This window comes from Hirundo rustica, chromosome 8, assembly GCF_015227805.2.
Source record: "Hirundo rustica isolate bHirRus1 chromosome 8, bHirRus1.pri.v3, whole genome shotgun sequence".
Classification (NCBI taxonomy): Eukaryota; Metazoa; Chordata; class Aves; order Passeriformes; family Hirundinidae; genus Hirundo; species Hirundo rustica.
This window is the reverse complement of record NC_053457.1, coordinates 35,757,442-35,784,498: the sequence shown is the minus strand read 5'-3', so window position 1 is coordinate 35,784,498 and position 27,057 is coordinate 35,757,442. Positions and strand designations below refer to the sequence as shown.

Genomic DNA, 27,057 nt, shown 5'->3' with positions numbered 1-27,057 from the left:
GCTCTGGGGGAAAAGAAACGCCCCTGTTTATATCAGACACCTTGGAGCGACACAGTTATGGTATTGTCATTTCTACTATCCAGAGCCCTATAAAATGTTGGAGCTCTAACTGAGCTGGTCTCTGTACACCCTTACACTCAAATCCCACCTCAGCTGCCCCGAGACCCTGGAGCCCCCAGCCTCCTTCAGCTCAACCCCTTCTGGCCATCAGCACGAGGCATGGATTTTACAGCTGAAATGGGTGTTGGACTTGTACAAGACTCAGTGGTGATGCACATTACCATCCAAAGTCTCTAATGAACAGTTTCATCACAGACAGAAACAACAGACTCCTATGGATTTACTCAACTCATGAACGAGAGGTTCTCCGTCTTGATCCACTTTATACTCGGTTTCTCACCTGATGAGAGCAATGTGCTGGCATATCTAAGGTGAGAACCTGACTCAGTTTAACTCCTCTGACACAAGAGCTCGTGCAGCTGATGTACAGCTGCCATTATGCTGGACCTACTCAACTGGATTCAGTTTCAACTGGGAACATCTAAGAGAAAAACTCCAAGTATTATTAAGAGTCCTAAACTGTTCAGTCCTATTGGATATCTGAGGAAGCATTTACTGTAATGCAGCACTATGTCTTCAGGAAGACAAAAAGTATCATTCTTCATGAGCCAGCCACTCTGGGGTTTCTGCTTAGAACAGTCGTTTAAGGCACTGGAACCAGTGGGAGCAGTATGAAGGTGTCCTGGCTCCTACAGGACAAGTGAACAAATACCCTGATAAACTGATCTGGCATCATTCTACGTAGATTGTGGATGGATGTGCCTCTTTCAGCAGGTTTAACGGTGTCAGCAAAGAGACCCTGATGCCTTTTGAATTACAGAAAAGACTTGGCAGAACAGTAAGGACTGAGGGCATCTGCTGGGAGAACTTCACTAACAGGCAGCAGCCGGTACAGGGAGGCACCTCTCCATCACCCACGGGGCATCGACACCACGCGTGAGCCACAGGCTCGCTGCCAGGACTGCTGAGCAGAGCCTGCAGGGGCAGCAGAGCCCGTCTCCAACTAACACCAGGTCTGCTCCATTGCTGACTTCACACCGGAGAAGAAGATTCTTTCTGTAAACGGAAGTGGTCAACTGGCCTAAATTCTCTCTTAGAGGACATCCCTTCAGAAAAGACAGCTTGGCACTAGTTTAAATTGTAAGCAAACTTTTGTGCCTTTGACCACTCTGAAAACAGCCCAACTGATTTACACTATAGCATATCATATGTGAGGCTGCAGGAAAAAACTGTTCCTGTTTTAAAATGGAGAGATGTCTTCCTGAGATCTCAAAAACAGCCACAATCTTTTTTCCAGTCTGTATTCAGTCACATCCAACTGTGCAGTGAATTCTGAAAAGCAACGGTGACGTTCCAGGAATACTGAATTGTGTATAAAAATCTATTTTTCGCATGCTTTTGAGTAGAACCAGAATTTCATAATGATTTTTGTGCAGAGAATGTTTGTATCCATTTGGATTTTTCTTCTGATTTAAGAGCTTAATACACTGTGAAAACATCAATAGTCATGAGAAAAGAGGCAAGTTTTACATTTCCACTGAAAGATGGGAGCCTTTGGGGTCATATTTTACAAACCCTATGCTGGGAGATGGATTCTGCTCTGTTACAAGAACAGCGTGTGACTTACAACACCAATTCACCAATTTCCTTGGATTTTTATAAAGTTTTTTCCTTCTAAATGATGTTTGGGCCAAACCCATTTTTATGAACATGGTTCACATTCCAGTTGGCTCTGCTAAGGTCTTGCCAAACAAAACAAAGCAGTGACTATTTAAAGCATTTCTTTTCTGGAAAAAAGCATTTGTTTATTGTTTCCCCATGAATTGTTTTTCCTCTATAGATTCTTCTTCCATTTTCTCACTTTTTAAAAATTCTTACGCTTTCTTTTAGAAGTCGTACAGAAGCAAAAAAGCTGCCAACAAAGGACTAATAAATCCAGAAAGCTCCTCTTTTCCTAAAGCAGAGGTCATTTCCCTGCCAGGTATTGCTGGAGCAGGACATGTCCCATCTGTGACCATGGGGAGAGACCTTCAGGTGGAGTTTGGGGTGAAACTGCTGCTGCTCCTCCGGCGCTGATGGGATGGAGCAGAGTGCTCAGGTGTGCTGAGACAGTTCCCCTATCACTGGTGCACAAAGGCATTTGCGTGGCAGAATGAATAAACAGCCACACAGAGGAGAGCAAACTGTCCCACCCAGGGCCTGGGGACCTGGGAGCCCCCCAGCTTCCCCCAGGGTCCCCATCACGCGCACACACGTGCACATTTCTGAGCACCTGCACAACTGCTCTTGCCAGGGACAATGCCCGGGTACGACCCCTCAGGAGTGCCAGCTCCGCTGTGGAGTGTTCCCATATGGTTTGTCAGAAATAAAATCACTCTGTCTGTGATATTACAGCAAAAACGTTCCCTCAGCACTGAAACCAGTGGTAACAGGAGGACTTGGTTGGCTACACCTTGAATTGTACACACACAGAACTACTGTTCAAATATTTCAAGGCAGGAAGACCCTGCACCCTCAATTGCATGAGCAGAGAGAATCTGTCTGCCAAGAACAGAGATAATTAATCTATATAATTATGACAATTAGTTCAGCCCACAGTCACTACCATTTCAACAGTGCCTCACATTAATGGGATACTAGATGTGGTATTAATGTGACTCAGCTCAGTAAGCTAAATGAAGCTCAGGATATTTTTGTATTAAATATATACAGTTCTTAACTGAAATAACATAAATTTTATATAATCTTTTTTATATTCACCTCGGGAAGCATTCAGTAATTTTATATGATATTTCTAATATTTAATGTATATAGCCTAGCATTACTTTCAAACTTGAGACACAGCAAGACCTCCAACCTGAAGGATCACTGTGGGTTAAAAGAGTGCCACCCTCCTACTGACCTGCTCTGCTCTCAAGTAATTTAAGCCATAAATCCACCTCAGCTGCTTTGCAAAATGACCATCACTGTTGGACAGTTAAGGTCTTGGTCCTCTATCTGATCTACATTGAAGAACCTTGTGGCCATTCAGAGTTCTTCTGAAATCCTCAGGGATCACTGTGGACCTAAAGGTGCATGGGAATGATTAATGCTCTGGCTTGCAGCCTGTGGCCATCCATTGACTTCTTCTAAAAGGTCTATAAAAGGTAAGAAAAGCAACACCTGTCACCAAGGGACCTGCCTGCATTTTACAGGAGTCTGCATAACATGGAAACACTGCCAGAAACCACCATCAGAAAAGAGGATGGAAAAGCTGCCATGATGTATAAAGCCAATTGACCATTAAAAACATTTAATTCCTTTGCTTACCTTTAAAATCAAACTGGTAGATGTTTTTCAAAGATTCATGAAGAAAGTAAAAACTTCCTAGAGCCTGTGAAAAAAAATCCAATAAAACATGAAATTATAAAAATATATGCTTTGGCTAACAAGACCCAAAAGAGCATCAGGCTTTCCAATTAGAAAATAACCCAAACTCAAGAAATTAAATACTAATAAATAAAATTACTGATGTTTACATTTTCTGAGATCTATAAAACTATTAATTTCTTTTGTTGCTTCTCTGAAATTTCACCAGTCATTATAAAGATGATCTCTAACAGCTGATTGACCATGATAAGGGCACTGCTAGGTGTACATTTAAATACCAAACAGATGGATGTGATGTGATCGGTGACACAGACAGACACCTTTCTGAGCCCCAAAAATAGACCCTCAATTCTGTTACAAAAACCTGAGAATTTCTTCTCCACTTTCAAAGCAAAACCAAAGCTTTTAGAGCAGGTGGTACAGGAAACAAGTGCCATTTTGAACTTTTCTCACTTGCACCTAAAGCCTCCGCAGAAGAGGCTCCACAACCTTGCAACACAGCCTGACGTGGTTTTTCCCTACCCTAAAATTTACACAGTTCCTCAACAGTGACAGCTCCCCTTTGCCTTCCTGCACCAGGCACCTCTCCACATGCCCCTTCTCCTGTCACCCTCCAGAGCTGCCCACCCCTGGGGCTCACGGTCCCTCCCTGGCTCCATTTGTGCCACGGCCACACGCACAGGGACCGTGAGCTTGCTGCTTGCTTTGTCTTCTCCACAGACATGTCATCTACTGCTTTCCCCCGGTCAATGAGAGGAAAATCACATATTAGAAGAGAGCAAATGAAAATCACGTAAGAAAGAAATAAAACAGTGCAAGTAGATTTTATGGTGGAATATTAAAAAAAAGAAAGAAAGAAAGAAAGAAAGAAAGAAAGAAAGAAAGAAAGAAAGAAAGAAAGAAAGAAAGAAAGAAAGAAAGAAAGAAAGAAAGAAAGAAAGAAAGAAAGAAAGAAAGAAATTTAAAAGGAGAACTTGATGAGCCTTTAGATATATCTGATGCATCCAACAGAAACTGAGGAAAAAAAACCCCAGTCTGTTACTGTATAAACTCTTACTAAGAAGAATAAAAGAAGCAACACATTAACCAAAAATGGTGATTTAGTTTCACTGCATCTTTTCCTCTCCAACAGCAAAGCCCCTCCCAGCACAGCAGGGCTCGGTTCGGTGACTGCTGAATTATTTATGAGAGGCTGCACATCCAGAGATTAGACATTTGCTGATTTGTCAAAGGCACAAACATGAGGTCCTGCCCATCTCCTTGACGTGTAAGTCCGTGCAACAGAAAACAGTGCCACATGTTTAATTGATGAGTACATGTCCCCGCCAGCCAGGCAGATTCCTTCAAGCCTTTGGGTTTCTTTCTTATAACATGGAGGAGGCAAACAAGGAACTGCAGGAGACATCCCTGTGAAGGACTCAAGGTTAAGTGTGCTGCAACAAGGACACATTGCCAGGAGAAAATAAATCCTGGTACAAGACAAAAACACTGCCACCTGATATTTCCATCTGGCCCATCTCTCTCTTCAATGTGTAGGGCAAAATCTGACATATAAAGGTAACATTTTGCTATATAATAATGCTCTTTAAGAACTCAATATAAGGATACAGCTTTTTTTCTTACATGGCCTTCAGAAGAAAAAGAAAGGAGCCTTGGCAAGAATCTGGAAAGTATCATCCCAAATGCCTCAAGTCTGAAATATTTAAAAGCAAACGAAAAAGAGATCCTGGAATGGGAAATCCTAGGCTATGTCAGTACTACCTGGCAATCCAGCCTACCTGTAATATCTAAGTAATGTTTTAAAGTGAGCTCTTCCTTTTTCCCCACAATGCTGCACAGCAGAATCATGCTGTGAAGGGACCTTTGAGGTCTCCAGTCCAACCCCTGACCCACACAGGGCTGCTCAGGGCATTGTCCAGGAGACTCAGAACTCTCCTGAGGTGGAGACTGCCTTCCCTTCTGAGACACTGCTCCTGTGTCCGACCACTTTCTTGGTAAACTTTTCCCTTCATTCTCACTGGAATTCCCCATGCCTCAGCTGAGATGGAAGTTTATGACTAACTAAAAAACAGTATTTGGAAATAGTGACCAATCCAAATCAGGTAAAAATAATGTTAAAAACAAGTGACCATTTAAATCTAGGTGACAGAATTGTGAACTCCGAAGCTTCTCTTTGTAGCATACCTACAAGCAAACCAAGAAGAAACCAAAGGCTCTAAACCCCATTTCACTTAGGGTGTCATAACTCTATTAAAAATAGTACTGCCATTCATATTTCAGCCACAACTTCATTTCTGAGTGTCACAATTTGCTCATTGCTTAACTTTGTACAGTTTTAATCTCATTTATAAAATGAATTTTTAAGACTTGTGCAGCAGAAGTTCAGTTTGATAGTCTACACTTCCAGCACTGAGTATCAACTACTCGCGCAGAATGAATCTGCGACCGTGATGAAGTAACTCTGTCAAGTTTCAGGAGCTGATACCACTAACATTCAGACTGGCTTGGACTGTGCAATTCCAAACACCCCACTAAAAAGAATCAAAACTATAATGGAATGGAAATTACAGCTATCGCTATCTTCCGCATTATTATAGACTTAATCAGGCTTAGGTACATAAATGTAAACTCGTAAAAATGATGGAGTGCACTTATAATTCCCTGCCCTAACGCAATGAAATATATTAAAAAAGCCTTCCAGGCCCTACTGCCTAGGCCTTTTTGTTGAGGCGATTATATTAATTCAATTTATTTGTCATAAAATGTCAGTTTAACAATAAAGTTAAATGAGATTAATTTAAAGTCTAAGAGCTTTGCTTTATTTTCTTATGTACAATTTCTGGATCCTTTGGAAAAAGCAGTACCGGTGCATGCAGCAGCAGCAGCTCATACGATATCTAAGTGATACAACACAGGAACACATTACAGATTATAAACCACCCAAACAGCTTAACTTTTAAACATTTCAAACATAAGAAAAGAAAGCTATTATTTGTTCCACTTGAAAGGCTGCCGAGATGGACGCCTTCTGCTGTTAGCACAAATTCCACACCACCTGTAAATAGGCGCTGCTACTCAAATGGAAGCCCACAGCAGTCACGTTGCGCACGGTCCCTCCCCTCCTCAGTTACACAGATGTCAGCGGCTGCAGCACAGCAGACTCAGGAATATTGCACCGTATTGCAGCCCTTCTAGAGCAGAAACCTGGAAAATAACACTGAGGGCCACTGGGCTTGACTTCCCCACACCCCAGGGACGATGCAGCTGCGCCGCTCCAGGCAGTGCTGCAATCACCCCTGAGCAGGTCAGTCCGCAGCCTCTCGTCTCCAGCACCCAGAGCACCCTCACTTCTGAGGTCAGGGCTCACACAGCACACCACCTGTCCCCTGAATGGAGCACTGCTGCCCCAAGGAATGCCCAGGGGATGGCACACGCTCTGCTGCACCACATGTCTCACTGGAATGAAGCGCAGGCAGCAGCCACAGGCTTCTCTGCTTGATTTTCCAAGCAGTCTGCAAACACAGACCAGCCGTGAATTCTATTTCAGTAGCCCTGGGGCAGAGCGATGGATGGCTTGCAGTTGGGCTCAGACCAGAAAGTTCCCAACTCATCATGCCAACCTGGCAGCCCCAGCATCTGTAACTGAATCGAGGTCATTGTACTCAGCACCACCAGAAGCTTCTAGACCAGCCCAACCTTTGGCCTCAGGGACACAGGGACAGCGCATGTTATTCCCAGGATTGATCAACCAGGTGAACTGGGAAGGAATTGCTCCCTGGGAGGGTGTTGGGGCCCTGGCACAGGGTGCCCAGAGCAGCTGTGGCTGCCCCTGGATCCCTGGCAGTGCCCAAGGCCAGGTTGGACACTGGGGCTGGAGCAGCCTGGGACAGTGGGAGGTGTCCCTGCCATGGCTGGGGTGGCACTGGGTGGGCTTTGAGCTCCCTTCCAACCCAAACCATGATCCTACAAATCCCTGACTTACACCTTACTAATAAAGTCAGGAGCTGACAAGACAGAGAGGACTTCATCAGAGTCTGAGGTGCCCAGTTACGCCCAGAAGTACACTTCAGAGCAACACCCGCGGTGAAACACCACACGGTCACTGCCAGTAACGCAGTGCCAGAACAGAAAGTCAGGTGGCATAGTCATGAACAATACTCATTTGTAGCTTGGCCAAGTTCTTAAGAAACACACAAAACAGTAGAACAGATTCTTCTGCTGTCCCCCTATTCACTATAACCAACAGCTTGGCTTTAACACCCCTCAAATCAGTCAGACCAGCACCCAAGATCCTGCAGGTACAGCAGGGAAAATTTCCTTTGTAAACTCTCAGGACCTGTTTTGATATCACGGTCACTAACTGCAGAGTACACAGGCAAACACATCCTGGCTTTTGTGAGAATGGCCCTGATGGAAACGCTCAGGAGCTCAGGGAAAGGCCAGGCACTTTATCTCTGTTAACAAAATGCTTTTTCCGGACTGACAGAAGTACCTGACAATTCCTACCACGTCTGCATGTGCACCTGTACTGCAGCTAAAGACACAGAGAGCGATGTTTAACCTAAGGGGAGCACATTCACTAGAAGAGCTTCACAGCTCCCCCGAAGTGTATCATGGAGAAAAAAACAGGCATCATCTCCCTGTTAGCAGATTGAAGTTGAACATTCACTTCATTTAATTAGGTTCCAGAATGATACTCATTACAGTATTAGGGATTTCTTTCATTATTCCATACAGAAAGACTTGTCTGAGAAAACTAGTGCTGATAGCAAGAGAAACAATTGGTTCTGATAGATGGCACATCCCGCATTATTAAAAGCACTATTCCTTTAATTATACAGAAATTTTGCCACAAAAATTTTAAGATTTTAATAGTTATAGGGTGTTTTTAAACAGTTAATTGGCATAATTTCTTTTTAAAGTCCACCATTTCATCTGTGGAGATTTAATGCAAAAAGGAAATAGATGAATAAAAGTTTAATTACTGTATAGAGTAAACATTTACTGCATTACCTCACTAAATGTGACAGTTAATATATAAAGATTGCTTTAAATATATTTAAAATAAATTGCCAATGATGACACAGAAACTGTAATTCATGTAGTCATAAAATCCATAATTAGCTTTAATGAATATTTAAAGTCAAAGTTCAGCCCAACTTTTTCAATGTTTAACCTCCTATATCAATATAGTTCAAGGAATTCATTTATCATGGAACATGACAATGTCTGAATATGAATTAGCACAAGCACTGCTGACAGGAAGCCCTTATCTCCTACCAGCCTTTTTGGCTCTGCTGAATGTCAACAGCGAGTTTGGCACGCCTGACTCTATTGATTGTCCGCCTGCTTTGCTACCAACAATTAAAAAAGTATTTCACATGTTTATAAACCCGAACATCAAGAGCAGGCATTAGTTTCCCATTAGCGAGATGGAGTCTGCGAGCAGCCACCTCTCACTCAGGGCCAGCCCAGCGCTGGTGGCTGCTGCCACCCCAGGCAGGCTGGCAGCAATGTCACACTGGAGCTCCCACGGGCACTGCACAGAGACTCCCAGCCCGGGCTCATCTGTGAGCAGATTAAGAGACTTCGAGCAGAAAAACCCGAAATGGGAGAAGGCAGGGCCTGGACCAGCACAACAGCTGCCCGTGCCCAGGAGCTGCTTCGCGCCACCTCAGCCAGGGCTGCCAGGCTGTGGGTGCCCAGGGACCGGGGGCACCTGAGCGTGGCCTTGGCCGACGGGCACCTGCTCTGCAGGGTACCCTGACATGGGTACAGCCACAGCAAAACAGCTCCCAAACTCTGCTGGGAAACAAGCCACGGCTGTCTTGGGTTTTTGTGGCAGCTTGGAAACACTTTGTGAAAACATCTGCTCTCAGTTTGCCATAAAATGTCGGGTTTGATACAACTGCCACTTTCCCAAAAACAAAGGAAGGGTGACCTGCAGTACAGGCTGGATCCAAGACACCTGAACAGTAAATGATGAAGTACCGACACACACAAGGGGTGGCACAGCTTTCGCCCATGGGTCTGTGCACATTCAATCCACTACAGCCAAATTAACAGCAACCGTCTAATACCCATTCAAGGTTAAAAAACCAGGCTGGGTACACTGATCAACTCATTATAAAATACTCTATCACTTCTTATTTGCAAACAAATTAGGTGTCCAGCAATTTATCATTTCCTGAATTAGACTTATCAGCTAAAGCACATACAATTAAAGTGCCATTGAGACTGCCTGAACAGCCCTGCTCCACCTGAAGCGCAGACAGACGGAGCCCGATCCAACCATTCCAAACAATTACACCCCGCTCCTGCAGCTCTGCATTGCAAACACAGCTATCAGCTTCATTTCAACAGCATTTGAATAATTACACCTTTAATAAACTGTCAGAGTGAGTGGGCTCCAAATACTCACTGACAAACTTCAAAAACTCTCTTGAAACAGACCTTGGTCTGTTCAGTGACATGGGATATTTCCATTAAATCAAATGGAACTGTCCACTCAGGAATAAAAACAGTGGCAGGACTGACACTGCAGATTCTCATACTCCATAAAACCTAAGCCAATATTATGCATCATAATCTAAACATACAATGTCCATAAATATGTAATACATTTTATTTGCAATAACCATGTTGCGAAGAAGTCACCGGCACTTGTATCTTAGGAGTGTCTCCAGTGCCAACTTCCCAGTGAAGTCAGTTTTGTTGAGTATTAGAGACTTCTGGAAGCAGCAGATGCAGCTTGTGGAGATAAAAAGGGGTGTCTGTCCACCTCTAGGAGTCCCTAAATACTGGGAATTTCTTGACTATAACTGTTTTAGAGCTGTACCTCAAAATATCCTTCTGCATTTCTAAAATAATTCCCACATACTGGTTTTGTCTTTAGAAGTTCTGCCTTAAAAAAATCTAATTTATTTGTAATCCATTTATTTCATGGATCTGCCAATTTTTCAGGCTGACTCTTCCAGCTGTACATCTGCATGAGGCTGGGAATTTCCACCTGGGACTGGCCTGTGCCAGGCGAATCACCTCACACTGCCCATGTTCCCAGCTTCTGTGAGCTGTCAGAACACTCACTGTGCTTTCCGGACACCCTTGACTCATTTTAATGCCACAATCTTTGCTGCGCAGTTGTTGTTGAGCATCAGCAGACATACCTGTAACATCTAGCACTGCTTCCTCACTCTTCCTCCTCTTCAGAGGAGCCTTTCAAGCGTGAGACCAGTATCAGTGGAACAATCAAGGGGGATAATCACTACAAATTTACCACTAAAAAATACAAATAATTAAAAAAAAATTCTTATTTTTTTGGCTTTGCTTTTATAATAGTCAAATTAAATGCAATTAAGGAAATGATTGATCCGTAAGTGTTCATACACAGCTTTGTATCTTGTACTGTTTATTTATATTTTCTACTTCTTTCACAAGATTTTGGTATATTCAGATGGGTTTATCTGTTTAGGTTTCATTCAAGATTGAGACTTGTCTACATGACAGACTGGAGTAACTATTTAAAAAATTCTAAGATATTTAAATCCCAAGTAATTTAAATTCTTAACCAAGAGACCAACATAAAAAAGAACTTGCTTGCAGTCCTGGTCATTAGAGATACCTCAGAGAAGTCTCTGCTAATGGCAACCAGCACGGTGCGTTTTCTGGAATAAAAGCAAAGCCCCAGGAGTTTTCATTTTTCTATCCTGAAGACTAACAGAAAAACGAGGGAACTTCAGCTAACATAATCCACCTTTATCACCTTCTCTTAATAATTTTGTTACAGCAAATGAAAAGTCATATTCAATTTAAAAACATTATTTGGGACCAGTTAATTCAAGATAAAAATTAACAAACAAAACCTCTGAGCTTTATATAAACATATCCAAATAATAACCTATATGTAACCTAATGCATAGACAAAGAGTATTTAATGCCACTTTTGACACTGACATATTTCACAAAAAGATTTCATATTTTAATTACAAATCAATTAAATTAAAAAAAAATCAGACAGAGGTTCTTTTTCTGAAAACCAAGATTAGTGACAGACCAAGGAACCAGCCCAAGCTAAAGGAAGTGTATGTGTGCTGAGCACTTATAAAAAGCACCACTTATCAATATTCCTGAATGCAAAGTAGAGCCTTCACAAAGTCATTAATCACGTTGGTATTAAATATTTCTATTACTCAAGCACTCTGGAGGCCCCAATCAGGATAAGAGGCACCCAGCCTGGCTCTGCACCAGTGCAGAAAGGAGGCTGTTGGAAATCAGGATTCAGAGCTGCAGCCCAGGGCCCTGCTCTGCATTTGGACCCAGCCACTTTAAGAGCAAGAGCTGAGTGTGCTCAGAGAGCCAAAACCTCTGCTGAGGATGCCCCGAGGGCTTCGGAGCCAGTGCCAAACACCCTGCCATGCTCAGAATATCCACCAGCTCCTCAGAAAGTCTCATTTCTAACTGTGAGCACAGCAGAGGATTAAGCATAAGCTGCCCTCAAAAGATACACAGGTAAATGCTCATGGTTATTGTAAGTGTTGAACCTTATGGAGAGCCAAAAATATTCCCCAGGAAGTTAAAAATTCTTGACAAGCTAAAAAAATTATCTGAAGATCCAGATTTATCATGTGCATAGTGGCAACACTTCTTGAATTTCAAGAAACAGAGCTTGAATCTCAGGTTGCAGAAGGTAATGTGCAAGTGCAGAATATTATTTTTCATCTGCATTATACTGGCTGTTTCACATTTATTTTTGCAGCGGGGGCCAGCCGGCAGAAGAGCAGCATCAGTAAAAGCCCATCCTGCTGTGCACGGGACAGGGGTGCCACCGCCAATGCCAGCCCCTCCCCGGTGTCACACGGGACAGGGGTGTCACACGGGACAGGGCTGCCACTGCCAGCCCTCCCCGGTGTCACACGGGACAGGGGTGCCACTGCCAGCCCTCCCCGGTGTCACACGGGACAGGGGTGCCACTGCCAGCCCTCCCCGGTGTCACACGGGACAGGGGTGCCACTGCCAGCCCTCCCCGGTGTCACACGGGACAGGGGTGCCACTGCCAGCCCTCCCCGGTGTCACACGGGACAGGGGTGCCACTGCCAGCCCTCCCCGGTGTCACACGGGACAGGGGTGCCACTGCCAGCCCTCCCCGGTGTCACACGGGACAGGGGTGCCACTGCCAGCCCTCCCCGGTGTCACATGGGACAGGGGTGCCACTGCCACTGCCAGCCCTCCCCGGTGTCACACGGGACAGGGGTGCCACTGCCACTGCCAGCCCTCCCCGGTGTCACATGGGACAGGGGTGCCCTCAGCAGTGCCCCTGCAGCTGGCCCCAGCCTGCACGGCTTCTGAGCAGATGGAAACACTGACGGATGTTCAGTGCTTTACCAGTGTCCTTCTAGTAAAAAAAGGAACTTTATCTTGGGGGAAACTAGTAAGATCTGTGACTCCTACTATACTGAGTTGATGCTAAATAATTTTAATTTTGAAAACTTTAAATCAATACAGTATTTTATTCATATGCTCTTACATGATACACTCAAGATGACAAATTCAATTTGATGAGGAGGCATTAATGCCCATTTCATTTAACATTAAACAGGTCATCTACAAATAGGAAAGTACCATGTGGTAAAAGGTTGTATTTAGCGTGTCACAGTCACTGGCGGTTGTTTTGTTTCTCGGAGAACCTTTGTAGCTGCCTCAAAATAAGAGATGATTGATTTACAAAGTACCAAATTTCAAATTTCATATTCTAGGACTAAACATCAAATAATTGGACAAAGCTGTCCCCTTGTCTGACCCATCACAATCAAGCCCCTTTCAAGGTTGACTGCCTGCATAAGAAATATGTGCATAATTTCATTTTGTCTCCTGTCCAACATCCAATGTTAGAAGTTAATTAAATTGCTTGTCCATTGTATTCATCCACTTACAAAGTTAATGATATTCTGTTCTTGAATTAAAGAGAATTTTATAAAGCCTGCACTATGGAACCTGGCATGCTGTACACTGAGGAGCTGAACCCTGTCATGGTTCCTGATTGCAGCTCTCCTAATTAGGAAACAAAATGAATGTTTCTGTGTCTGCCAATGCAGAGGACAAGTCATTCCAACAGCGAAGGTAAATGCTCTGTACAATAGCAACTTAATAATATCTCATGTTTGACTATAATAAATTCTGCAGGATTAATAAACCTGTTAAATTTTTAAATTAACATAACAAAGATGAACTGCAGAAGAACAAGGCAGCCTCAAAAGACGGTCACAGGTTTGAGGCTCAAAACAGCTTCTTGCAAGGGCATCAACCCTGAGGACACTGAAATCACGTTTTCTACTTCTTGCACAGATGAAGAAGGAAAACACACTGCTATAGCACTCTGCTGGACAAGCTGGGATTATTAATAATTTCAGCTGTACCCCTCTGGTGCCTTTGTCTTAGCTACACTGACCTGGTACTTCTGGAACAGTCTTCCTGGGCAGCCACATAGCCAAAAGTGTAACACAGCGGCAAATCCAGTGCCTACAACAGCAAGCTTGCTGCCCAGGAATGCTGCTGGTGACAGCGCTGACCATCGTGAGCCAAAGCCACATCCAGCACAAAGCCTACATGCCACATGAGGAAAAATAACCACAAGGTTACTATTTTTTTCTACTCTACTCTACTCTACTATTTTTGTAAATGGTTATTATTTTACTCAATAATGAGGTTGAGTAGAACCCCTCAGCACACTGCCCTGCACACAGTCCTGTTTCAGTAAATCTCTTTCCCATACTCAGAACCAAGGTGCCCTCCAAGGCTGATGTCCTTGGTGGCCCAGTCTCTCTCACCTCAGTCCTTGCTCTGAGCAACCTGAACTAGCAACCTGTGCCAGGGGGTTGGAACTGGCCGGTCCCTTCCAGCCCAGAATGTTCTGGGATTCTGTGATTCCGCCCGGCACTGCCCGGGTGACAGTGCTGGAGCTGGGAATGTCCGTCAGCAGCACAGGGCTGGCTCTGCGGGCTGGGGACACGGGCACACCAGCGGCACAGGGCTGGCTCTGGGGACACGGGCACACCAGCGGCACAGGGCTGGCTCTGGGGACACGGGCACACCAGCAGCACAGGGCTGGCTCTGGGGACACGGGCACACCAGCGGCACAGGGATGGCTCTGCGGGCTGGGGACACGGGCACACCAGCGGCACAGGGCTGGCTCTGGGGACACGGGCACACCAGCGGCACAGGGCTGGCTCTGGGGACACGGGCACACCAGCGGCACAGGGCTGGCCTTGCACAGCTCCCTCAGGACCAGCTCCGGCCAGGCTCGGGATGTGCTGGCTCACACCTCTCCAGGGTGGCTTCTCCAGGACGTGCAGGGCACCCAGGCCCTGCTGCTCTGTTCCATGCGGCATCCCGCAGACTCGAGCCGGGGACAGCAGCACCAGGGCCTGACACACACAGGAGCCCCTGAACACAGAGCATGCCAGGGGGAACGCCTCATAACCCCTTCGGAACACCCTCCCCACAGCTGTGTGCTCAGCTTTCTGTGCCACCTGCAGAAGTCTGAAACCTCTGAAAACATTGTTTTCAGTGCCTTGTATCACCATCATTACGTACTGAGAAACAAACACAATGAGAATTGCCCGTATTTGAAAGCAATCTCTCTTGACTTTTTCCAATTTAATACAAAATATTTTACAGTAGAAACCAGAAAGTCTCTCTCCCAGCTTTTGTCTTTTATTTGCTGCTCTTAATGCGGAGGCTTGGTGTTAAACCTTGCATGTGTCACTGGACTGACTGAGCAAAGCAAGCTGACTGGGCGCAGTGACTGCACTGCCATGCTCTGGATACTGCCAGTTCAGCCAAAGACGAAGACACAGATGATATGCTTTTTAAAATTATTATTATTATTGCTAACAAGGAGCCAAACCTGATATCTCCTAACAGGCTTCACTTCACTCAAATAAAGAGCAATGTGATTTATGCAATTATGTATTTTACGCCTTTGCACCCTTTGCACCAGCTACTGCACTGATTCCATAAAGGAATAGCTATATAAAGCAAAGCAGCAATAGTAGAACAATTCAAGCTTACCCTGTCACAGTTCAGTAAAAATACTAAAAACTGAGTTACGAAGAATCTTAAAAAAAAAATTCAGTGTTTGCAAACTAAAAATAAAAGCGTAAATGAAAACGTGCAGCATGTTTGGTTTAGCAAATGTAAGAAAACATCAGGATTGCTGACAAGAAACTAATTTTCCTGGAATTATATAGAATAACTGGATTATGCAGAATAACTGAATGCATGCTGCCATTTCGCATTTCTTCATGTACACTTCAGAGCAATATTTTATTGTAATTAACTTTAAATTATGCTCAGCATTTTCTTCAAGTGGCTGCATTTCCAAAATAAAGCTACATGGACCAATCCCAAAGATGTATTTCAACTAATGTAACTTTTGTGAACTGAAACTCATTAAACGGTATTGGCAAATCAATAAGGACATAAAGATGTAAAGCCTTTCTTCAGGAAACAAACCAGATTATACTCTTCTAATCTAAATAGTCAGTTAAGTCTATTAATAATTAAATCACATAGAAAACCTGCCTTGTTATTAAAGTCTCTTCAGAATGTCCATACAAGTTGGAGTACGTACATATATAATACATATTATTTATATTTCTACCTTTCAGAGCTTTCCAATTTCAATTAAAATCCTGTAATTTTTATTGGGAATCACATTACATGCATGATAGAGATAAGTTAATTAAAGGACAATCAATTCTAAGAGATGGCCAACAATGAACATAACCAGTTTACAAATTACCTACTGCCACTCAACCAGAGCATGCAATGTCTGTGGACAATTACAAAAAAGCTTTAATTGATTTTTAAAATTTCAATAATACCATATGATTTGTACATTCATAAGTACTTTGCTTTGGGCTGTGACTTTTAGCATTAGAGGAACTGCTGAGAACACCACTGCAAATTCCTGGATGGTCAAAGCAAAGCTGGCACGCCTTCGGCACCCCCTAACCAGCCATGCCTTCATCTCAACCTGAACAAATAACCAGTTTATGTGGTGTAGTGCCTTAAGATAGTAATCTTTTAAAGGAACTCGTTCTTGACTAATTACAATTAGAAGGCATTTAGCACACTCACTTGAAGTTTGTTACAGACAGGCAGGTTCCACTGCTCTGATGGCAGACAAGTACATTATTCTCTGAAAATTCTGGCAATCCAACCGAACTGCTAAAAAACAAACAACAAACTGTTACTCTCTGACTCACTTCTAATACAGCAAACAGGACACCTTAATGCTCTTTTGCCTCAACATCCTACAAAGTCTGAATGAAAGTCGTTCGCTATGACCTGTTTCCACTACCTCCTCCTCCTTTCACTTTGGGGAGGTCTGACAAGTCCCAGAGCACCAGCTATGAGAAGCAGGGACAAGCAAAGGCTGAGCCCCCAGCAAAGGCATCTTCTCACTGTAGAAATCCCAAAAAAACGACATCATGCTAGGAAAAGAAACTCCAGTGATTCTGCGGTTGCAGGTAGGACACTCGTTATGTGCAGGGAATTCATTTTGTGAGGCTGCCCGTGTACCACAGACACCACATGAACAGTGAGCAGAAAGCAAATGCTGGCTCACTCTTCCTGCTCTGCTTGTCCTGCTAAGAGCCTGGAGATGAACACAGCACGAGGACGGAAGTGCCCGTATCTGCCAGCTTGGATTTACCCTGAAACAGAAATCCAGCTTTGTGGTAGGGGAACTTGGAAGAACGCCATCCTCCCTGCAGAAGCTCATTTCACAAACAAAACATCATGAACAGTTTAGGAAGAACCGGCTAGAAAAACATTTGCCGTATTTTGCTTGGAACTGTAATTCATTATTTCCATTAATGCTTTACCTTTGGAAGACACAGATGAACTTCAGCTGTTGAGCTGCCACAAGGGAATTCAAGGTGCTGAACTAGAAAAAATACAACTGTGCCTAAAGGCTTTACCAGCTTCAGGTGGGGGCCTAAGGTAGCATTTCAATGTGTACTCCTGACTTCTAAAAATATAATTCAGAAAGAAAAACAAAACCAAAACTGTAGTCTATAGAGCCTATATGAAGAGTGAGTTATAATTACTTCATTTACTAGTTCTGTCACCACTGCCTTGTTCAAACCTCATTTTTGGCCTTGCTAGCATCACCATATTACCATTGTTTTTTCACTTTGAACTAGAAAATTGTAAAGAAAATATATTTTAAACATTTCAAGAAAGCAGAGCATTGTAACATACTTTGTGAAGCTAATCCATCAATAACAAAAAGTCCACTGTACAAATAAAGCTCATGGCTCTGTAACATGCTTCTTGATCACATGGAAGTTGATAAAGGGGAGCTTTGGTGATGCAGATTGGGAGCGTCCAGACTCACAGCTGAGGCCTGACTCTACTACAGTTTCCAAGGGCATTAACTGCAGATCTGTTCCTGCTCAGGATGAAGTCAATGTTCCTGAGGGAACCGGCAGTGATGGCACCGAGCAGGGCACCACGGGCTCGGGGACAGCTTTGCCAAGCAAGAGGGAGGCACCGGCTCAGCCAGCCTGGAATTGCAGCTGGGCTCAAGAGCCACCCTGTGCTGCTGCACTACCAGGATTACTGTGCTTTTACACATCAATTTGAGCACAAACCTGAATGGAAACAAATTTCTACTTTTAAACTGGATATATGCTTTCTTACAGAAAACAAATTAATCAAAAGGCCTAAAAAAGGGGGACTCTTCCAAAGGAGTGCAAGGTATCAGTCAGTTTTGCTGTTAGCACACCCAGAAGAAGGACTTTTTGTCCTACAGGCTCACACCTGGATTACCAAGCAGCCACCATCTGAAAGGGATGTTTCAGTAATAGTGGAAGTGAAAAAGAAAGCCTCCATATAAATATAAGTAATAACTTGAATTTTATTTTAAAACTGAGAAGATAAAAATAGTCTGTATAAATCAAACAAGTTGTCTCTTCATGTCACTTTTATGATGGACATTAATCTTAGTTTCTAGACAGAACTGCTGTCTGATGTAACCATGCTTATTGACTTAATGGGAAGAAATTTACATTAGTCTAAGAAACTGTGATGAATGCAGTCTTAAAGTTCAATGACTCAAACACTTAGTAACCTCAAACATTGACCCAGATAGACAGAAACTTAAATCTTAAACCTGGAGCATAAGTTTAGGCTTCATTCACATTTTGCTGTCAAGGTATTTTGAATCTTCACATGTTTTTACATCTCCTAATGCCCATTAGTGTGCGCACACACTGTACGTGCAGGGCACGCCATTTCCACACAGAGAGGAGACGGCCGCTCCTGGGCTCAGGCTCTGGGTCCCACTGGCCTCTGCCCAGCTCAGGAGACGCAGGTTCTGCTCTCCCAGCACAAGCACCACGGCACGTGGCTTACCCACGGTCTGGGCAGCAACCGGCCCTATCCTCAAACACTTTCACTTCTTCTGGATTTAGGACTAGGATCTGGTAAACAGCCTTCACGCCTAAATATGTTAAAACACATGTGTTCAATGAAAAGAAATACTCCTTAATCTGAGATCAGATAACATCACTGCAGCAAAAGCTGTTCAGCTGCTGAGATGTCAGTAATTTAATGGAGCCAACAGTTTATGGATCACAAATGTGATTTATCACACAACTGAAAACCTGTAATACTGACTCTTGCAAAGAACAAGGCTCAGGATTTTGTTTGGTTTAGAAAATAAGACAAAAAGTAAAACAAACTATTAATGTCTTATGGTTCACACATTCAAAACTGGAGATCCCTGATGTGAAATAATACCTAAAACATCTGAAGGTTCTAAACATGTATGGGCACCAGATGCTTCATTTGTCACAGGAACTGTAGTAAAACCACCCCAATTCTACCTCCCCCCCCACCACTATCTGAACTTAGAAGACAGTAGGTAACTAACTTATAAAATACATTTTTATAGCAACACCCATTCCATACATCAGGAGAGATTCCCAGCTGGATGCACCCTGAAACTACTGGAGTTAACAGAACGCACCCAATACAATCTACATGGGACCTTCGTGAGAAGATGGTGCACGGAAATACGAATGTTCCAAGTCAGAAGGAACAAGGCAACCTAGTTTAATCTGATTATTCTGAGGTTGAGGCAACATATTAATCAAGTGGACAAAACAATTCTGTTAATGACATTCAAAAGGTACAGTACAATAATCAATCATATACTATATTGCAAATGATAAAACAAGCATCCAGAAGGGTTATGCTAATTACATGTTTCAAGTCAAATGAACCCGTTCCATGCTTTGTCTTGTTTAGACAAATAGAGCATTCCTGCCATTTAATTATATTTCAGATGTCTATACCAGTGTCTGCAGCGATACGTTAGCCTGCAAAGAACTGGAGATGGACTCTTCCCTCCAGGACAGGAGCACTGCACCCCAGAAGCAGTGCGGGACACACGGACACTCAGACACAGGGACACACAGACACGTGTACACTTGGACACATGGACACAGGGACACACAGACGTACACTCAGACACACGGACACTTGGACACAGGGACACACAGACACGTGTACACTCAGACACGTGGACACAGGGACACATGGACACAGGGATACACTGACACAGGAACACCCTGACACTTAGACACACTGCAGCAAGGGGACAAATGGACATGTGGACATACGGACACACAGACACGGACATACGGACACTTGGGACATGCGGACACACGGACACACAGACACACGGACACGTAGACACAGACACATGCAGACACATGTACACTCGGGCACGCAGACACATGGACACACAGACACATGGACACGCAGACACTCGGACATACGAACACAGACACTCAGACACATGGACACTCGGACACACAGACACATGGACACACAGACACACAGACACATGGACACACAGACACACGGACACTCGGACACACAGACACATGGACATGCAGACACTCGGACATACAAACACAGACACTTGGACATACGAACACAGACACTCAGACACGTGGACACTCGGACACACAGACACACAGACACATGCCAGGCGGGGAGCTCTCGCCAGGCACCCCGGAGGGCGGGAGCGAGCGCCTGGCCGCTCGGGCTGGGGCAGCGCTGTGCCTGCACATCATCCTTCTCCACCTCGGCCACAGCTGCCCTTCCTTTCCAATTTCCTTTGCTTGCATTTAGCAGCTTGAGCCCTTCCAGCCACGCTGCATCCACCACAGCACAGCCCTCCTCACTTGCAGTGCAGGACTCAGCAGGTCAGTCTTTCAAGGAAAACAGGAACATTTTTAAGCAAAAACTACTAAGCCTATAAAATCAGCCAAATCCTCAGAGAACTGAGAGCAACCAAGTATGTTCCTAAGTCTGTAATTGGAAAAAAAAAAAAAATACCCAAACCCCAAGATCTTCCCCCAAATCCCAATCAAAACATCCTTTTGGATAAAAAAATAGGTAAACGCAATTATCCTTAGTTTTCAAAAGGAAGTTGTTTATTAATAAAAAAAGCACAAGTCATTGCTATGTTTCAGAATCCTAACCTCATGCCATTTTCTGTCTAGCAACAGATTACAGTTTTATTCAAAGCATTTTCCAATGAAAGCAAAAAAACGTAAGCATAAGAAAATTCAGTTTTCCATACTGTTTTTCCTTCCTCACTTTTAGGGTCCAATCCCTTGGTTACAACCAAGAGAAATGACCTCCTAAGGAAGCTACACTAACAAGTCCACAGATGCTATTAACTTCAATGGGCTTCCTTGGGAATTTACATATTTGCCAAATTAAAAAAAATGAACATTAATGCCTGGAGTCAATGGGGGTGATGTGGCTCTACTGTTCTCTTAAGAAAGAAAAATGTCCATTTTCAGAAAGAAGACACTAGATTTTGAATTGCAATGACTGCAAGTACCCTGACTCACCCAGTATTCTGTATAGTTATGGTTTTCCCTGATAAAAATAAAATGTAAGGCATAAGGAAAACTAGGCTACTAGCTCAGGACAGGGGAAAAAATAACTTTGCTGCTGTGTATAAAAACACAAAATCGATTTTGTGCAATTTAGTATCCACATTTAATTTTTGATTTTTAAACTGTAAATTATCAAAATAGCAATACTCGTTTCCTCACAACATTTCAACAAATTTTTAGACAAATCCAAATCCTAAAATGAAATTTTTAGCCTTAAAATGTTCCATATATATCTGCATGGTCTTTTAAAGAATGCTCCCTACCAGAGTGGAGGCATTTTTAGGCTGGAGGTTTTACAAGGATTAGTCATCATTTTTGCTACTATACGCTGTATAATCACCCACGCAAACTCGTCAGCTTGCCTTAAATTAACTTTAATTCAGGTCTGCCAAAGAAGAAAATCAGACTGTAACTAAATGAGGTCAAGGACTTTGAGGACCCCATCGAGTCCTCCCACAATACCTGGATCTCTTTATGAAGTCCGTCTGCTCATCATGAGTCACGCAAATGGGTGCAAGTATGGATGGCAGATTAAATAACTCTGTTTAATATTAGTCAGAAATAAGAAACAATAACTAATATTTGTAAAAAGTTACACCTGAAATATTCCACTCTGTCTTATGTTAAATGTACTTAGCAGAAAGGTCAGAGCTCCTGAATTTGCTAGATAAATAAATGTTGGTGAGGTGGATGAATCACTGGAGAATTGGTGCATGGCAGCGAATGAATAACCTGCAAATGCTTCCCAAACCCCATTATTTCCCTTTTTCCAGTAGGCCAAAGATTCATGTCCCTGCATGCCGCCAGTTCATTACGGAGAAATATCATTCCTCTCCTGGCACTCTCTGGGCGGCCTCTCAGCCCCACGAGGACCCTTTAATGTTTAATTCCCCATCATCTGCTCCAGTGAACAGCTTAATCTCTGCTTGTATGATCAATACTATATCAGTGTAAATTAAAATGACAATTTTAAAGTAATTAAGCCTGTTAATGCTCGATTCAAATGTCATTATTTGCACAAGGGATTGAGGAGAAATTACATCGTGTCCAGGGTGACAGGAAAATGTTTGAGCCTTCTCAATCCTGTTGCCGCTGTGCCACTGGAGGCTTTAGCAAAGCAGATTAACTTCTAGCTCCCACTGCCAGGATACCTATCCAATTTCAAAAGAGGATAACACAATTTGATAAATTTAATTCCAGCTACAAACTCAATTATTGTGATAATGGATGAAAACTGGGAGGAGACACTAAACAAGACTCACATAAAAAATACACTTAACTTCAGAATGAGATACAACAGTAATTGTTTTATTTGATTTGCTCTATCCCTTTTGAAAACCCTTTAAATAATTGTGATTGTTAGAAGAATGGCCAGCATTTATTAAATAGCATGAGCTCTAAGATCAAAGTGGCTGCAGTTTAAAGGATTTTGGTCACAATGGAAATGTTTGCTATCCTTTGTTGTACAGCTACATTTATTAGACAAGTAAAATTACATCATTACAGTATTGGATCTCATAAATAGATCTATAAAACTCAACTATACTCAGATGAAATCTCAGGCCATTCTACGTGCTGGCCTTTCCAGACCCTACCTTGACAGCATGTAGTCATTTATTATTTTAAAGGAAGATTTTAATAGCAGAAAACCCAAGACTTTATGAGACAGCCATAGGAGAGGGTTTGGGTTTCAGGCCTTACCAGTGGAAAAGTGCAGTCAAGCTATTGTTACCTGAGCTCATCTTTAACCTTGGGATACAGAAATCCACAGCAATTCGGGCAAAACACTGGACAGAGCCATCAACATTTTATATTTTGAAGCAGAGAGCAAATGTGAAACACTGAATGTCATGGCTTTAACTCGATGATAAGGAAAAGTCAAAAACCCCTTACGCAAAGGAAGTTTCAAAGCATCATACTCCTACTGCAAAGGTAGCACCAGCCTGAGAGGTCCATCAGCATTCCTGTCACTGGATATTGTTTAATAAATTCAGTTTATCTGACCGTTTGCATTTCCCAAAGTTCTCTGAAATAATTATATTGAATTTTTATTAGTGCACATGAAACATTTTTGGCTTTCACTTCTTTGAATAATAAATGGCATATATTAAAGTGCCTTACAGGTCTAATAACTTGCATCAGATCCATGTAGGCCTGTCTTATTAACTTTTAGTTTAAATTACAGCAGAATTCATCAATCAGTGTTTCTAAAAAGCAGACTGTACATTGCCACAGACTCTCACGAAAAATGGATCTCAGGACAATTAAAACATCTACTGTGTCTCAAGTATTTAATCAGAAAATCTATCAACCAGCAGATTTTCTTAGATGAACTGTCTAACAAAGAGCCCTGAAAGGGTAACCAAAGCCTATTAAAAATTTTTCACGATGAAGAAAAGGGAAAGAAAGAACTGAGCTTTAAAAACAAGCTTAAGTTTTTAAATTAAATTCGTTAGCTCTAGCACAGAGTTCTGAAATTAAGTCAAGCTGATGGAGTGGCGTGCAGGAGGCTTGGTGCTCCCTCCATCACCCCTTCCTTACACACAGCAACTGCTGCCGTGGCACAGTTCAAACCCAAGTCCCCAGTGCCATTTGATGCAACAAAAAAGATCTTCCTCCAGCAGGAACAGCTGCAGATTCAAAACTGTGAGGCTACAGGAATGCTACTGTAAGTGAATTACATTTTGCTCTGATAATGAAACCTTTAAATTAAATAGCTTCTGCACCAAAACAGAACCAAACTGCTATCTTTAAAAAAATTACCTGTTGCCATATTATGTGAGCTTTTGTGAGATGTTTACAGCTCTGTGACTAAATTTCCCACAGTCTGTACTGTAAACATCTTGTTTTCCACATTCCTTTCTGATGGTAGTCAACTGATGGACTTCTAGCCTGGCCAGTGGGATGGAGAGGTGGTAACCTTTTTCTCCAGTCCCTGGTCATTCTTCAAAACCTCTAAAAGCAAAGTCTTTGTAAACAATAAAGTTCTTTCTTCTTCAGCCTTCATCTCTTGGAGGCAAATCTGTGCGTATTTACCCGTGTGCACCAGCGACAATGACCAGAAAGCACATCCAACGAGTGAGGCCACTGTTACTCTGAGATTTCCCAATACCTTCAAACTCCTCTTTACCCTCTCCTCACATCAGCGACAGGCCCAAAGACTTGGCTGCTGCCACAGCATATGGAAACATGCTTGGGTCGGGCAGGGGTTACTCTTCTTCAAGAAACTTGGAAGAGAAAATTAAACAGACACCAGAAGGGTTTTTAAAATTAAATTAGGAAATATGAAGTAACACTGTTTTTATACCACAGTGAAATTATTGCCCGTAACAATTTTATGCAGTATTTGCACTGACAATTTGAAATATTTCCCCCATTACGCAGGACAAGAAATGAATCCAGATGTGAGTCCACATATGGATTCTACAGCTAGGTAGTTGAATTCATAGAATATATATTAAAAAGGAGTAACGTGCTAAGAGTATTGAACAAGGCCCTTCTCCTGAAGCATCCAGCTCACTCCCAAGGCAGAGCAGAGAGCCTGGTTCACCAAGGGTACAGGTGAGGACAGTTGCCTAACCCCACTGTTAAGAGCAAAGCTCCTTGCCTGCTGGCTAGAAGGAAAGAAAGAAAGAAAAATACAACTTTCAAATTAGTGCTTGAATAGATTATTAGAATATTTTCCTTTGTACCCCACCTAAAACCTGTGCACACACTACTACAGCTTTTCTGGTTTGCATTACTAGCAGGGCATGTTAATTGACTTCCCACCGTATGGAGCATCACATTAATTGTTTCCCCATGAACAATAATAGCTCCATTTATCATGCACATGTTGGCCCACATTGGCTTTGCAAAGCTTAATAATCATCACTGATCTCAGTGTCCGAAGAACGAAAGAAACATGGGTAAAATTTACCCCAAGTGACAGATTCATTCAGAATTATTAAATATACTTTTGCTGTTGAAGAAAGAATAAGTGTTCCACCTCACTTTGCTTTTCAAATTGCACAGGCAGGCTTTTAAAGAAGTAACACAGGTCAGTAGAAAGAAACCAAACTTTACTGGGACTCCATCAGATTTATTTATCCTCATCAATGTCCTGTTTGAAATCAACTCTTTCTTTTAATTCTGTATCTAGCATGAGCTGATTTTTTTCTACTAGGCTTTTATTAACATGTGAGAAGATAAGGAAAACCAAGTGCTTCAAAGTATTATTAATCTAATTTGATCTTCATTCCTCCTATGCATATTTGGTTCACTTAGCACCTGCAGTAATGAGGGGCTTCATCCGCATGAAGGAGGGGTTTTGTCCTGTGCTGGCAGCTCCACAAGAAGCTGATCACATGAGGTACCCATCGTGGGCGAAGTAAACCCAAATAAACCCTTTTTGGTGAGGCAGCAGATGGCCATGTTAGACCCAAACACCGTGAGTTCAGCCACTTCAGCAGAACCCATCCAAACACACAAAGGACAGCAGCATTTTTTAAGAAATTTCTAAGACTTTTCTATGGTTTGACAAAAAGGAACTCGATGAATTCCCTGAACACAGGTAACAGTTGTTCAACTGTAGGGGATCTCAGACCATAGAGCAAAGAGGCTCCCAGGTACCAGGAGAGATCCTGGTCCCAGTCCCAGCACAAGACTGAGTGCCTGTATGGAGCAGGATGCTGAACAGAACCACAAACCCGAATTCCGAATCGGCCATTGTGACTCTTTGGATCTTTCTTTTTCTGTTCGCTATTTCAGAGGGCTTCTGTCAGGACATGCTAACAAGTGTTTTAGCTCTTTAAGAGCTTAACAAATTTTCAGTTTGCTCTGATAGATTTTGTGCAGAATATTTGTTTCCCACATGTGATGCCATGACACAGCACTCAATCACATTTGTCTTTTGCCCTGATATATGGTCCAACCACAATACACTTGCTCAAACCTTTGCCAGCCTGTCAGTTACAAATATTTTGTACTCTTTGGGAAAGTCCAGTGACAAGTGATTGAATTAAAAGACAATCTGGGCATAACACTAATCTTAAGAAACGGACAAACTAAACACAACCAACAAGACCTAAACAGCTATTGACTTTTTTTAATATCACAACCGGGGTAGGTTGCTAATGACAACGTGAGCTGACCAAGGTACTGCCACAGCGCTGCAGTAGCTGAGGGTGCTCCAGCCATGGGATCTCTTAACCTCAGCACCGGTATTATCAGGTGTCAGGATAATGAGGTTCAAAATTCTCCTTTTTGCCAGTGAAACAGGAACATTTTTGAAAATAGAGAAAAATACCCAAATAGATAGTGGGACTGGACTCTTTTTAATTTCCAAAGCAAAACAGAATCTAATACTGCTTTTCCACTTGGAAATATTCCTAAATAGGAAAGGAGAAAAGTTTTAGTGCTGCTGTGTTAGACACAGCTGTCAAAGATGCTCACAGGACAATGACTACAAAGCTGTGAAGAAGGGAGACAACATTTAAGTCTGTTAGGAAGACTGTTAGGAATTCTTTCTTGCTTTCCATCTCTTTATCACTGCATGTAAATTTGTGGCATTTTGCTCTTTTACTGGTTCCTCGGCCTACACTCTTAAAGACTTTTTCCCTTCCCACTTTTTTGATTACTGAACTGCACCTTTTATGAGCAA

At 42.8% G+C, this 27,057-nt stretch overlaps 1 protein-coding gene across 2 annotated transcripts in view; it reads right to left on the bottom strand.

The window, feature by feature from the left end:
* INPP5A (inositol polyphosphate-5-phosphatase A) overlaps positions 1-27,057 on the bottom strand; it is a 182,094-nt gene that overhangs the window by 85,104 nt on the left and 69,933 nt on the right. For both annotated transcript variants that reach the window (XM_040071218.1, XM_040071217.1), the window contains exon 5: positions 3,370-3,433. In XM_040071218.1, the coding sequence (XP_039927152.1) occupies positions 3,370-3,433 (64 nt within the window). The remainder of the gene's footprint in view (positions 1-3,369; positions 3,434-27,057) is intronic.